The sequence below is a fragment of the Sapajus apella genome, unplaced genomic scaffold (assembly GCF_009761245.1).
Source record: "Sapajus apella isolate SASKATOON/1434 unplaced genomic scaffold, GSC_monkey_1.0 scaffold280, whole genome shotgun sequence".
Classification (NCBI taxonomy): Eukaryota; Metazoa; Chordata; class Mammalia; order Primates; family Cebidae; genus Sapajus; species Sapajus apella.
This window is the reverse complement of record NW_022437220.1, coordinates 10035-22385: the sequence shown is the minus strand read 5'-3', so window position 1 is coordinate 22385 and position 12351 is coordinate 10035. Positions and strand designations below refer to the sequence as shown.

General features: G+C 63.2%; 2 protein-coding genes across 2 annotated transcripts; both read left to right on the top strand.

Annotated features, from left to right (window-relative positions):
- Positions 1 to 2795: 2795 nt before the first annotated feature.
- CDC34 (cell division cycle 34) lies at positions 2796 to 11975 on the top strand. Its single transcript, XM_032272049.1, has 5 exons — positions 2796 to 3179; positions 6136 to 6222; positions 6326 to 6423; positions 7053 to 7187; positions 11275 to 11975. Exons 1-5 carry the CDS (start codon positions 3003 to 3005, stop codon positions 11486 to 11488), a joined length of 711 nt encoding a protein of 236 aa, XP_032127940.1. The 5' UTR covers positions 2796 to 3002; the 3' UTR covers positions 11489 to 11975.
- Positions 8836 to 11268, top strand: LOC116545512. Its single transcript, XM_032272048.1, has 2 exons — positions 8836 to 8864; positions 9482 to 11268. Exon 2 carries the CDS (start codon positions 9813 to 9815, stop codon positions 10746 to 10748), a length of 936 nt encoding a protein of 311 aa, XP_032127939.1. The 5' UTR covers positions 8836 to 8864; positions 9482 to 9812; the 3' UTR covers positions 10749 to 11268.
- Positions 11976 to 12351: the final 376 nt, after the last annotated feature.

Sequence of the window (12351 nt, the reverse complement as noted above, 5' to 3'; positions counted from 1 at the left end):
CGGTGAGCCAAGATGGCGCCACTGAACTCCAGCCTGGGTAACAAGAGCAAAACTCCGTCTCAAAAAATAAAATAAGAGGCCTAGGTAGGAGGGTCACTTAAGGCCAGGAGATCGAAGCCAGCCTGGCCAACATGGTGAAACCCCATTTCTACTAAAAATACAAATATTAGCTCAGTGTAACAGTGCATGCTGTGATCCTAGCTACTGAGGAGGGAGGACTGATCTCAGCTCATCGCAACCTCTGCCTCCCAGGCTTAAGCAGTCCTCCCGCCTCAGCCTCCTGAGTGGCTGAGAAAGAGTAAGAATTCATGGGCTTGCATCATTGGAACATCCAGAGGAGGTCAGGTACAGCTGGATCCAGGAACACTAATAGGAGTAACATTTCCCCTGTCACCAGCCTGCTCAGCTTTCCTATGAGGCCACCTTGTTTGCGGGCCCTAGAAATGTCCGAGGGCTGAATCTCACTGGATGTCAGGAGTCACACGCTTGTTCTGGAACCAATCATTGCAGCCCAGGGTGGGGGTCCTGGGAACTGACGGATGACCCCTCCCTGCAGACAGGGCTTGGGTCAGTCCAGTTCTAACGCATTCCACAGAGTAGGGAGCTCCCAAGCAGGTGGGTGGAAGCCCCTGGTGTCCACTGCTCCAGGATGGTCTGAGCCTGAGACTCCCTGGGTGCTGGAGCCCTGTGGGACCAGCTGAAGGAGCTTGAAAACCTCCCTCACCCAGGCCAGGTGCTGTGGCTCACGCGTGTAATCCCAGCACTTTGGGAGGTCAAGGCGGGAGGATCACGAGGTCAGGAGATCAAGACCATGCTGGCTAACATGGTGAAACCCCGTCTCTACTAAAAATACAGAAAATTAGCGGGCGCGGTGGCTCACACCTGTAATCACAGCTACTTGGGCGGCTGAGGCAGGAGAATCGCTTGAACCCAGGAGGCAGAGGCTGCAGTGGGCCGAGATTGCACCACTGCACTCCAGCCTGGGTGACAGAGCAAATCTCCTCAAAACAAACCAACCCACCTCCCCACCCACACAATGCTTCCCGGGATGTGGGGTGTACAGAAGGGAGATCCTGGGACGCCTCAGAGGGTGAATCGTAATTAATTGAGGCAGCAGTATATCCATGACCCATGCCACGGAAGACTGAGGCTGAGAACCCTGGGAACCTTGGGGAAGGGCCCCACTAGTCCTATTCCCTCATTTTACTCCAGGCCCCCAGGATGCCGTGTAGAAGGACCCGAGAGGAGGTGCAGAGGTCCCTCGTGGGCGAGGACGCCATGGCCCGGGCCCTGGACAGCTTTGGAAGTGGCCGCTGGGCCAGAGCTCTGTCTTGCATTCCCCCCTCCCTCTCCACTCTTCACAGACTGTTTCCTTTCCCCAGACAGGTATGCCTGCTGCTCCTCTGCCCGGCACGAGACTCATGAGGCCAGGGGTCGGATGTTGGGGCGCCTGTGGGAGGGAGTGGCCCTGGGCCCAGCCCGCGTGTGGATGCAGCTGTGCGTGCCCAGGACATGCCAGCAATCCCACCGACACAGTCCGAGGGCAGGGCCACCACAGTCACAGGCATGACTCAGGGCAGGTGGGCTGTCTTGTACTCAGCACGGCCAGCTCTCCCAACCAAGCTTCAGGGCAAGGAACAAGTGGGTGTCTGGGCAGACACTCGGCCAAAAGTTGGGTGGAGTCACAGTGAAGCCCAGCATCAGGGCCCACGCTGGGAGCAGGGAGCAGTGGGTGGGTCACGCCGGTAATCCCGGCACTTTGGGAGGCTGAGGAGGGCAAATCACTCGGTTAATTCAAACTCCACCCTCACCATCCTTTCAAAACCTAACACACTTGAGGTCAAGAGTTCGAGACCAGCCTGGCCAACATGGTGAAACCCTTTCTCTACTAAAAATAACAAAAATTAGCCAGGTGTGCTGGCCGAGCGCCTGCAATCCTAGCTACTCAGGCGGATGAGGCAGAAGAATTGCTTGAACCCAGGAGGCGGAGGTTGCACTGGGGCTGTTCCATCGCACTCTAGCCTGGGTGACAGAACGAGACCTTGTCTCAAAAAAGAAAAAGGACTCGGCTGGGACGAGGGTCAGCCTGGGAGGAGGAAACAGCCAGGCTGGGGCTCAGCTTGGGGTGGGGGATCCGTGGGGCTGGGGTCTCTCCCGGGTCAGGCGCTGAGCCGATGCTGGCTGGGGCGGGCCCGCCTCTTTCCCCGTTTTTCTGGGGAACAGGGACCCCTCGGCAACCTCTGAGGACTCCAGCGCCTGCAACGGCTCACACCACGTGGTGACCTCCGGGGGGAAGTCCGCCCCTCGGAGCCCTGCCGCCCGCCCTCCCCTCTGCGCGCCGGGCGTTCCGAGGACAGACCTCGCGCCCATCCCGAGTACAGACTGGGGACCGGAAGCCGGGACGGACCTTCCGGCCCGGATCAGGACCCCCGCCCCGCGCCCCGTTCACCGCCCGCGGCCCCGCCCCGCGCCGGGACGTCACAAAACGACCCCAAAGCCCGGGGGCCGGGCCGGTGGCGGCGCAGCACAGCCTTGGCCGCCTCCCTGCGCACAGCGTCGGCGGTGCTGGTGGAGCTGCGGCGACGGCGGCGGCCGCGGGGTCGGAAGCGCCCAGGGCTGCGCGCTCGGCCCCTCCCTCCCGGCGGCGGGGGCGGTAGGCGGGGCCGGGGCGGGGACTTCACTTCCCGGCGTGCCCCGCGGGCGGGCGCGCAGGCGCAGGTCGTGCCTGGCCGCGGCGCGCAGGCGCAGTCGGGGCCCGGCGGGGCGCGCAGGCGCAGCGGGGGGCGGAGTGCGCGGGCCGGGCTGAGGCGAGCGCCGGGCGGTCGGCGGCGGCAGAGCTGGTGGAGCGCTCGGGGTCCCCGGGCGGCGGCGGCGGCGGCGGCGCAGAGGAGGAGGCAGGCGGCGGCTCCCCCCCGGCCGGCGCGCGGCCCGGCCCGTCTCGCGAGCTCGCGGTGGTCCCGCGGCCCCGCGCGGCGCCGACCCCGGGCCCCTCCGCCGCCGCCATGGCCCGGCCGCTGGTTCCCAGCTCGCAGAAGGCGCTGCTGCTGGAGCTGAAGGGGCTGCAGGAGGAGCCGGTCGAGGGCTTCCGCGTGACCCTGGTGGACGAGGGCGACCTGTACAACTGGGAGGTGGCCATCTTCGGGCCCCCCAACACCTACTACGAGGGCGGCTACTTCAAGGTGAGCGCGGCGACCCCGCCCCGGTCCCCGAGCCCGCGAGCCCCTCGGGGCGCCGGGGACCCGCTCCCTGCGCCGCAGCCTCCTGGCTCGGGCTGGTGTGGGGCCCCCCGCCCTCCCTCCGCGGACAGTCCCGGGGTCCTTGGGCCTCTCCTGCAGCCCCCTGGAAGGCGCCGTCCGGCCGCCTGTTAGTGTCTTGGTCCCCAGGAGGGGCCCGGGGCCCCCGGATCGCTGGGCGTGAGGCTGTTCCTGCCGCCGCCTCGGGGGTTCGACCCCGGCAGCCCCCCGTCCGGGCCTGCGGGAGACGGGGAGCGTCGCCAGGGCCGCCGCGGCCTTCCTGCCGCCCCCCCGACCCCGACCCCGCAGCTGCCATCGTCGGGGAGCTCGGCCCGTGAGCCGGGGAGCGCGGCCAGCCTGGGGGCGGCTGGCGCGGCCTCTCGCTCGGGCTCTGGCAGCCGGGACCTGCCTGGAAGGCGGCCACCCTCGCGGACCGCGGCCGGCCATGCGCCCTGGGCTCCGTCCCGGCTTTATGTAACCTGCGCCCGGGGAGGCCGGGGCAGGGGCGGCCTCCCTCCCGCTCCCTGCAGCTCCGCGCGGCCCGGGCTCCGACCCCAGAAGCTGCGCGCCCCGCTCATCCCCGCTGATCCCCGCTGGCCGGGGCCTTTCTCGGGTTCCACGGAGCAGGTGGCTTCTGGGGACCCAGACCCCGGCTTGGGGGCCGTTCCTTCTGCCGTCTGGCGGTTTGAGTCCCAGCAGTTTCCCGATGTTTTTGTTGGGAGCTGGGAGGCTGTTTCTGTCCCGTGTGAAAAGGATGCAGGCCACAGCCAGGGCGGTTTTCTTGATCTCACCGTCCAGACGTGACCTTTGACTTTAGAAGGACTCAAAGGACTTTGTTGTTGGGGTCAGAGGGACAAAGCGAGGGGCCCTGTGGCAGAGGTGGGGAATGAGCGCCCTGCCCAGGATGCCCCCCTCCCGCCGCCCCCGCCTGCCAAGAGCCTGGACACGGCCCTGCCCGCTCTGCCCTGGCTGGAGGCCGGGTGGGCAGCAGAAGCCTCAGCCCGGCCAGCTGTGGGCATGGGGCCGAGGGGCTGGTGCCTCCCACGGGGTGAGTGTCTGTGCTCTGGGCCGGTTAAGTCTGAGCAGCGCCCACTCCACGGCTGTGAGGGCAGCAGCCTGGTCCGCCTGGGGCGATTCCTGAGCTGAGGTTCTGGCTTACGGCAAAGGGTGGGACGTCCCGGGTTCTGCCTCTGCAATCCTGCGTCCCCACACAGGGTTTTGGGCCTGCAGGTTGCCAAATGGTTTTTGCAGCCCCCCTCCCCCAGCCCCTTTTGTCTGCTTGTGGGAGCAGCTGGCTGTGAGGAGGGGCAGTCCCACCTCCAGGCCAGGCCTGTGAGGCGGCTGCTGTTCTGGAAGGAAGGGATGCGGGTTTCTGGCTGCTGTCCACTAGACAGGTTGCCAGGGATTGTGGGCAGAGCCTCCTGGGCAGTATTAGGGGATAATCCAGTTTTCCGGATTTCCTGGGGAGGGGGCCTCTGGACATCTGCCGCAGGGTCAGTCCTCAGAAGCCAGCGTTGAGACACGGGGGTGCTGCCCCTACCAGGACCCTCCCTTCCCGCTGTGCCAGGGCAGGAGTGGGGGCTGTGGAAATCCAGGAGCTGTGGAGTGCCAAAGCCACCACCGCTGCCAGCCACTGCCTTCGGGAGCTGGAGTCAGCCCTGGGGCAGGCACTGCTGGAGAGACCCCTCCACAGCTAGCTTGCTGTGTGCCCTTGGCGGGGTGCTTTCCTTCTCTGAGCTTGGATTTCCTCCAGGTAAAAGGCATTTTTAGAGGTGTTTAAAGCAAGAGGCTCATTGGGACTTGGTGGGGTTTGGTACAGGTGAGGCAGGTCCTCCGTGCTGCTGTTGAGGCCTCAAGCCCAGCACCAGGCTTGGGGGACTTGAAGTTTTGGGGAACGACTGGGCGTTTCTGAGGCCGAAATTCCAGCCTCGCTCTGGGGCCTCAGCACGGGACCCCAGTGAGTTCCCTGTCAAACAGAGAACATCCCCCAAGGACCCTGAGTGCCCTCCCTGTCCAGGAAGGGCCTTTCCAATGACTGGCTTTTGGGGAGTGCTGCCCTGAGCCCCTTGGAGTGCTGAGTGCCCCCAGGACCCCTGACCCAGACACGCCTGTGCCTGGCGTGGGGGTGTAGCAAGCCAACAGAGAGGCTTCCTTGTTGACCTGCTGGGGCCCAGGAGGGCCGTGGATGACATCACGTCCCAGGCCACAGGCCAGACAGCTCTGTCACCCAGCACGTGGCTGAGATTCTCCTTCTGTGGCCACCCTTGCCAGCAGGCTGGGCGGCCATCACGGGAAACGCCGATGGGGAACAAGTCCTTCCAGGCTTCTGTGACCTGCGGGTCAGCCTACCTGACGCCCCAGCACCAGACACCTGAAGGCAGGTGGCCGTGCTGACTCATCCCCCACCACAGCCTGGGCCATGGCAGGTGTCTGGAGTGTTTGCTGAGTGAGCAGTCATCTGTGCTCACCCTCCCCACACCCTGGATGCCAAGGCCCTGGAGGTATAGTCCTGGTCTTGGGCCTCAGCTCCATCCGAGAGGAGCCTGGAGCCCCTGCCAGTCCGTTCTGACTGCTGGTGGGTGTCCGGGCCCGGGTCCCATGCGCCTGACCTGGGCTGCCCGTGCCCACGTTCCCCAGCAGCTGTGCAGGGTCAGGCCCTGGCCACCTGGACTATGTAGGAGCTGGGATCAACTCAGGTGACTCAGAAGGCTTGAGGCAGCCTGCTGGGAACTGAGAGTCCTGCCTTGGCCGGGATGGGATGTCCCTCACACAAACCGTGCCTCAGGCCCACAGCCTGGGCCTTATCCCCGGAGCAGCAGCACTGGGAGCGGGATGGCCTCGGGCTCCCTGTTAGCTGGGCCAGGGCTAGCTGAGCTGAGCCACAGGCTTTCTGCCCGTGCAGGCACGCCTCAAGTTCCCCATCGACTACCCGTACTCTCCACCGGCCTTTCGGTTCCTGACCAAGATGTGGCACCCTAATATCTACGAGGTGAGTGTAGCCCCCGTGGGCCTCACGTCCTCATCGTCTGGGACCTGGGGCACTGGGAGCCAGTGCTGACCTCTGACCTCTGACCTGTCCTCTCCTTGTGCAGACGGGGGATGTGTGCATCTCCATCCTCCACCCGCCGGTGGACGACCCCCAGAGTGGGGAGCTGCCTTCGGAGAGGTGGAACCCCACCCAGAATGTCAGGTAGGCCGCCCCGCCCCCCATGTCCACCAGGTAGGCCAGGCTCCCTCCCTACCCTGCCCCGTGTCCACCCAGAACATCAGGTAGGCCGGGCTCCCTCCTAGTCGGTGGTGCCAAGGCTTGGTTCAGGACCTGCCAGCTGGCAATCCTGGGCCTCCCTACACCTGCACAGTGGGCAGCTTCCCGGGGCTTGCAGCACGGTGGTGTCTGTGCGGACTCCCACCACCCCAGGCCAGCCCCACGGTCTGGAACGACCTAGGGCTGTCCCGCCTGCCCCAGTCCTGGGGTCTCCTCCTTCCCCAGCCATCTCTGGATTGGTCGTCTCATGCCACGCGTGGCCCCCGGGACTCATCCCCAGGTACAGGCACTGGGGCCTTGTTGCCCGTGTGTCCTGGAGTACAGCCCAGGCCGGACGTACGGGCGTGAGGGCAGCCCCGGGTCTGACGGAGGGGGTCTGCCCTGCTGCCCTCCCTGGTCCTGGCATGGGAGGCAGGAGGCTGGTGCAGTTCTAGCCCCTACTGTTCTGGGGGCCCGAGACACAAGCAGAGGCCATGAGGGCAGATGAAGGTCGCCTGCTGGGCGGGAAGGCTGGGGTTCCCCGGGCAGGTCCGCTCCAGCCGCTCTCCCCACAGGACCATCCTCCTGAGTGTCATCTCCCTCCTCAACGAGCCCAACACCTTCTCACCCGCCAACGTGGACGCCTCCGTGATGTACAGGAAGTGGAAAGAGAGCAAGGGGAAGGATCGGGAGTACACGGACATCATCCGGTGAGGGCGGGCAGGACGGGAGGAGAGACGCAGGTCAGGCCTGCAGCCGTGATCGCGCAGCGCCCAGCCCTGCTGTCCCGGTGAGGGCGGAGGGGCGTCCTGATGCTGCTTTACAGGCAGCGGTCACAGGTGGAGGCCGGGCCCAGCCTCTTGCCCCTTTTCCTCTTTTTTTTTTTTAAGGCAGAGTCTCACCTCGAGGCCCAGGCTGGAGTGCAGTGGTGTGATCTCAGCTCCCCACAGTGTTCACCTCCCAGGTTCAAACACCTCTCCTGCCCCAGCCTCCCAAGTAGCTGGGACTATAAACTGGGACTACAGGCCATGCCTGGCTGATTTCTTCGTATTTTTAGTAGAGTTAGGGTTTCACCCTGTTAGCTAGGGTGGTCTCGATCTCCTGACCTCAGGATCTGCCCACCTTGGTCTCCATGGTGCTAGGATTACAGGCGTGAGCCATTGAGCCTGGCCCTTTTTTTTTTTTTTTTTTTCCTGAGATGGGGTCTCGCTCTGTCACCCAGGCTGGAGTGCCCTGGCACAATCTGGGCTCAGTGCGGTCTCCATTTCCCAGGTTCAAGCTATTCTCCTGCCTGATCCTCCTCAGTAGCTGGGTTTACAGATGCCCACCACCATGCCCGGCTACTTTTTGTAGTTAGAGTTGGGATTTCACCATGTTGGCCAGGCTGGTCTCGAACTCCCGAGTTCAGATGATCTGTCTGCCTCAGTCTCCCAAAGTGCTAGGATTACCGGCGTGAGCCACCACGCCCAGCCTAGTGGTCGATGTTTCCGTAGATTCTTTCAGGCTTGACGGTTTATTTATGCCTGTGCTTTAGCGAAGAAAAGGGGTCACGCTGTGTGCGCGCTGGTGACTGTTGGTCAGTAGTGCTGGTGCCACTCGTGTGGGGAGTGCCCCTGCAGGCGCTCGGCCCAGCAAGCTCTGGCCGCAGGTGTGCGGCCGCCTCCCGGTGCCTTCCGTGCCTGCGGTCTGCCTCCCCTTCGTGGCGGTGTGTACCGGCTGGTAGCTCTCCCTGTCCCGTCCCCCTCGTGCCCCAGAGCTGAGCCCCACAGCCCTTTCTCATGGGTGTCTTGTGTTGATGTGAAAGTGTGAACATGTGCGTGTCTGCATACACAGACGAGGTTTTCTTTACGGGCTCACAGCCTCACGGTTCCTGCTCTTCCTGTTACGTAGAGACGCTTCCTATCCGTTTCCTTTTCTCTGAGTGAGATCACATGGATTCCCTCTTGGAAGCCTCAATGTTTTTTGTTTGTTTGTTTTTCAAGACGAAGTCTTGCTCTGTTGCCCAGGCTGGAGTGCAGTGGGGTGATCTCGGCTCACTGCAACCGCCGCGTCCCAGATTCAAGCAATTCCCTTTCCTCAGCCTCCCGAGTAGCTGGGACTGCTGGTGCCCGCCACCATGTCCAACTAACTTTTTGTATTTTTGGGTTTGTTTGTTTGTTTTGAGATGAAGTCTCACACTATCGCCAGGTTGGAGTGCAGTGGTGCATTCTTGGCTCACGGCAGCCTCCTCCACTCCAGGCTCAAAAGATTTTCCTGCCTCAGCTGAGTAGCTGGGACTACAGGTACCTGCACTGCACCGGGCTGACTTTTGTTTGTTTTTTTGTTTGTTTGTTTGTTTTTGTTTTTTTTGGGGGGGACGGAGTTTCGCTCTTGTTACCCAGGCTGGAGTGCAATGGCGCGATCTCGGCTCACCGCAACCTCCGCCTCCTGGGTTCAGGCAATTCTCCTGCCTCAGCCTCCTGAGTAGCTGGGATTACAGGCACGCACCACCATGCCCAGCTAATGTTTTGTATTTTTAGTAGAGATGGGGTTTCACCGTGTTGACCAAGATGGTCTCGATCTCTTGACCTCATGATCCACCCGCCTCGGCCTCCCAAAGTGCTGGGATTACAGGCTTGAGCCACCACGCCCGGCCTAACTTTTGTATTTTTAGTAGAGATGGGGTTTGCCATCTTGGCCAGGCTGGTTTTGAACTTCTGACCTCGTGATCTGCCCATCTGGGCCTCCCAGAATGCTGGGATTACAGGCGTGAGCCACCACACCGGGCCAAGCAGAATTTTAAAAACAACCTTTAAGGCTGGGTGCCGTGGCTCACGCCTGTAATCCCAGCACTTTGGGAGGCCAAGGCAGGCGGATCACGAGGTCGAGCCCATCTTGGCCAACGTGGTGAAAACCTCGTTTCTACTAAAAATACAAAAATTAGCTGGGCATGGTGGCGCGTGCCTGTAATCCCAGCTACTCGTGAGGCTGAGGCAGGAGAATCGCTTGAACCCAGGAGGCGGAGGTTGCAGTGAGCCAAGATCGCCCCATTGCACTCCAGCCTGGTGACACAGTGAGACTCTGTCTCCAAAAAAAAAAAACAACCTTTAAAATGTTGCACCCATATTCCAGGTGTGTCCCTGGCCCGGGCCCCACGAGCTTCCGGTGCCTTCCGTCTGCACTCCCTTCTGCACTTGCTGGCTCCTGGTGGTGTGGAGTTGTCCCAGGGCAGCGTCACGGTGCTGGGCGGTCTCTGCTCTGAGCAGCCACAGTGTGGCATCCTGGGAGGTGCTCTGCCAGCACCCACTGGCCTCTGGAGGTCAGGGGGGAGCCGGCCTGGCAGTCCCTCCGTGCAGATGCCCTCAGCGGCCCTGGCCCAGCTGTGTCACCTGGCCCATGTGACCGGTTCCTTGGCCCGGTTCTTCCTGGCCACCTCCCTGATGTACCTCCCCCTCAGATCCCAGCACAGAAATAAAAGCCACACTATTTTTATCCCTCGAAATTCCCTGCAGGCCAACTCACGTGTGCCCATGTGGCCTGATGTGGTCGCTGCTTTCTGCCTGTTTTTAAATCGTGTGTGTGTGTGTGTGCGCGCGCGCGCGCACGCACCTTGTGGCAGCCAGAGTCCCACTGTGCTGTGCCGGGCAGGTGCCGTGAGCCTGGCTTGGTCAGGGCTGTTGGTCTTGCTGGACAGCACGGCCAGACAGTCTTCCAGTTCATGCTGGGGTGTGCCACGGGCGGGTCAGGTCCCACCCTGCCCCTCCGCTGCACCTTCCCACGTGTGCCCCCCCAGGCAGTGCTGGCCTCAGGGCGCCTGTTGCGCACTTCAGCCTCTGCGTCCACTCTGCTGGAGAGCTCGGGAAACAAAGTGCGGCATCTGCTGGGTCTGCCCAGGGACGTCCCGGAGGCCAGACGTCGGCCCTCCATGCCTCGTGCCTCCCCACTGGAAGCTCTGGGCTTGGGGCTGTCTGTCCACTCCCTGCTGCCCTCCTGTGCGGGCACTGTGGAACCCACACACCCTGGGAGCAGCCAGGCCCAGAGCCGTTCTGGTGTGTGATGGGGGCTTGAGGGCTGGGTTGCAGTCCCTAGCCCATCGCTTGAGGCTGCAGCCTTGTTCCTGTGTTCCGTCAAATGAGGTCACTGCAGCCCGGCCCTGCTGTGCGGGCACCCAGAAGCCCCTTGCCAGGAGCCCTGGAGGGACATTCTTGATGTGCGTCATGGAGGTGGAGCTCAGGGCAGGACCGCCTTATAGGGCCTGGTGTCCATGGTGCCCGCTGGAAAGTTGGTGCTAATTCATCCCCCCTTCTAGCCAGAGGCCGGGGTGTCCAGGCCTGCCTTGGTTTAGAATCCTAGCGAGGGTGTGGCAAGGCTCTGGCCGTCTCTGCGTTTCCCGTCCCACCTGGGCTGGTTCTCGGCTCCAGGACAGTCCTGCCTCCTGTCCTCCGTCACCCCCAGCTACTTCCTTTGCTCCTGCACTCAGGAAAGTCTTTTGCCCCAACGTGGGGCTACACGGGCACTCCCTGTCACCCAGCGTCGTGACTTTCTCCAGCTCCTGATGGGTCCCTGTGGGGTGTGCTTCAGAGCAGGATGGGCGGATGTGACCGCACTGCGCCCGGCAGCCTCCTGCCTGCGCCTCCGGCCCCTCCCCAGCCCCGTCCTCTGTCTCCCTTCCGGAATTCCTCACTCACAGAGCGCGTTCCTGCGTGGCCGCTGAATGCCGCGTTAAGGGGCGTTGGGATGAGCGTCGGGCATGGGGGGTGGGGGCAGGGGCCGGGTCCAGGCCCGTGCGTGGCGCCCTCACCCATCCTGTCCCACCAGGAAGCAGGTCCTGGGGACCAAGGTGGACGCGGAGCGCGACGGCGTGAAGGTGCCCACCACGCTGGCCGAGTACTGCGTGAAGACCAAGGTGCCGGCGCCCGACGAGGGCTCGGACCTCTTCTACGACGACTACTATGAGGACGGCGAGGCGGAGGGGGGCGCCGACAGCTGCTTCGGGGACGACGAGGACGACTCGGGCACCGAGGAGTCCTGACACCGCCCGAATAAACTGCGGCCGGGCCCGTATGGATCCTTAGACCACAGACTACCTCACCGAGGTTTTGTGTTGCTCCCCTCCCCTCTGGTGGTTTCGTTTGGCTCTTTTTCTCCTTTCCCTTGTTTGTTCTGGGTTTTCATGTGCTTCAGAGAAGAGGGGCTGCCCCAGCGCCACCCACGTCACTCTGGGCTCCGTGGACGGGGGCCCAGCTTGGGAGTGGCCGGCCCACCTGTCCTCTCGGGAGGGGAGCAGAGTCCCAGCCTCTGCCCAGGCGCCCCGGCTTCAGACTGGCTGCAGCCCAGAGGAGTCACAGGGAGCGCAGCTGGGAACGTGGGTGGGCGGCTGCCGGCCTGAGGGTCCCAGCCCAGCGTGTCAGCCCCAGGGCCTGGAGCCACATCCCAGCACGAGTGGACAGATTCTCCGTGGCCGACTCTTCTCTCTGCTTTGGTTTGTTTGGAATCTAAATAAAACTACTTTATGAGAAGCCACAGAAGCTCTGCGGGGAGGGAGAGGCAGCCTGCAGGTCCATTAGTGACTGCACACGGCCAGCCTGCTGGGACCCAGCTGCGTCAGGTGTGGGTCTGGGAGGCCTGTCTCAGGAGGCCTGGGGGCAGCCGGCTCCCACCGCCCGTAGCTCCCAAACTTGGGTCAGACGGGCCTGGGCGGCCTCCCCCAGCCTGCAGTGAACTGAAAGTTCCTCCCTGTGACCAAGTGCTTTTGAGGGGACAGGAGCTGCCTCTGCAGGCGTCCAGCAAAGCTTCGTCCCAGGGCCGCAGCCGCCTGGGTGTTGATCCTGACGCCTTGGCCACAAATGCCCCCATCAGCACTCCGGGGACAGCTCAGGGCCACAGATTGCCCCT

Excerpts from the sequence above, each read along its gene's own strand:
- CDC34 (XM_032272049.1), top strand. The coding sequence starts at position 3,003 with ATGGCCCGGCCGCTGGTTCCCAGCTCGCAGAAGGCGCTGCTGCTGGAG. Across the intron at positions 6,223-6,325 it reads GGCACCCTAATATCTACGAG|ACGGGGGATGTGTGCATCTC; the intron begins GTGAGTGTAGCC and ends CTCCTTGTGCAG. Across the intron at positions 7,188-11,274 it reads GAGTACACGGACATCATCCG|GAAGCAGGTCCTGGGGACCA; the intron begins GTGAGGGCGGGC and ends CTGTCCCACCAG.
- LOC116545512 (XM_032272048.1), top strand. The coding sequence starts at position 9,813 with ATGCCCTCAGCGGCCCTGGCCCAGCTGTGTCACCTGGCCCATGTGACC.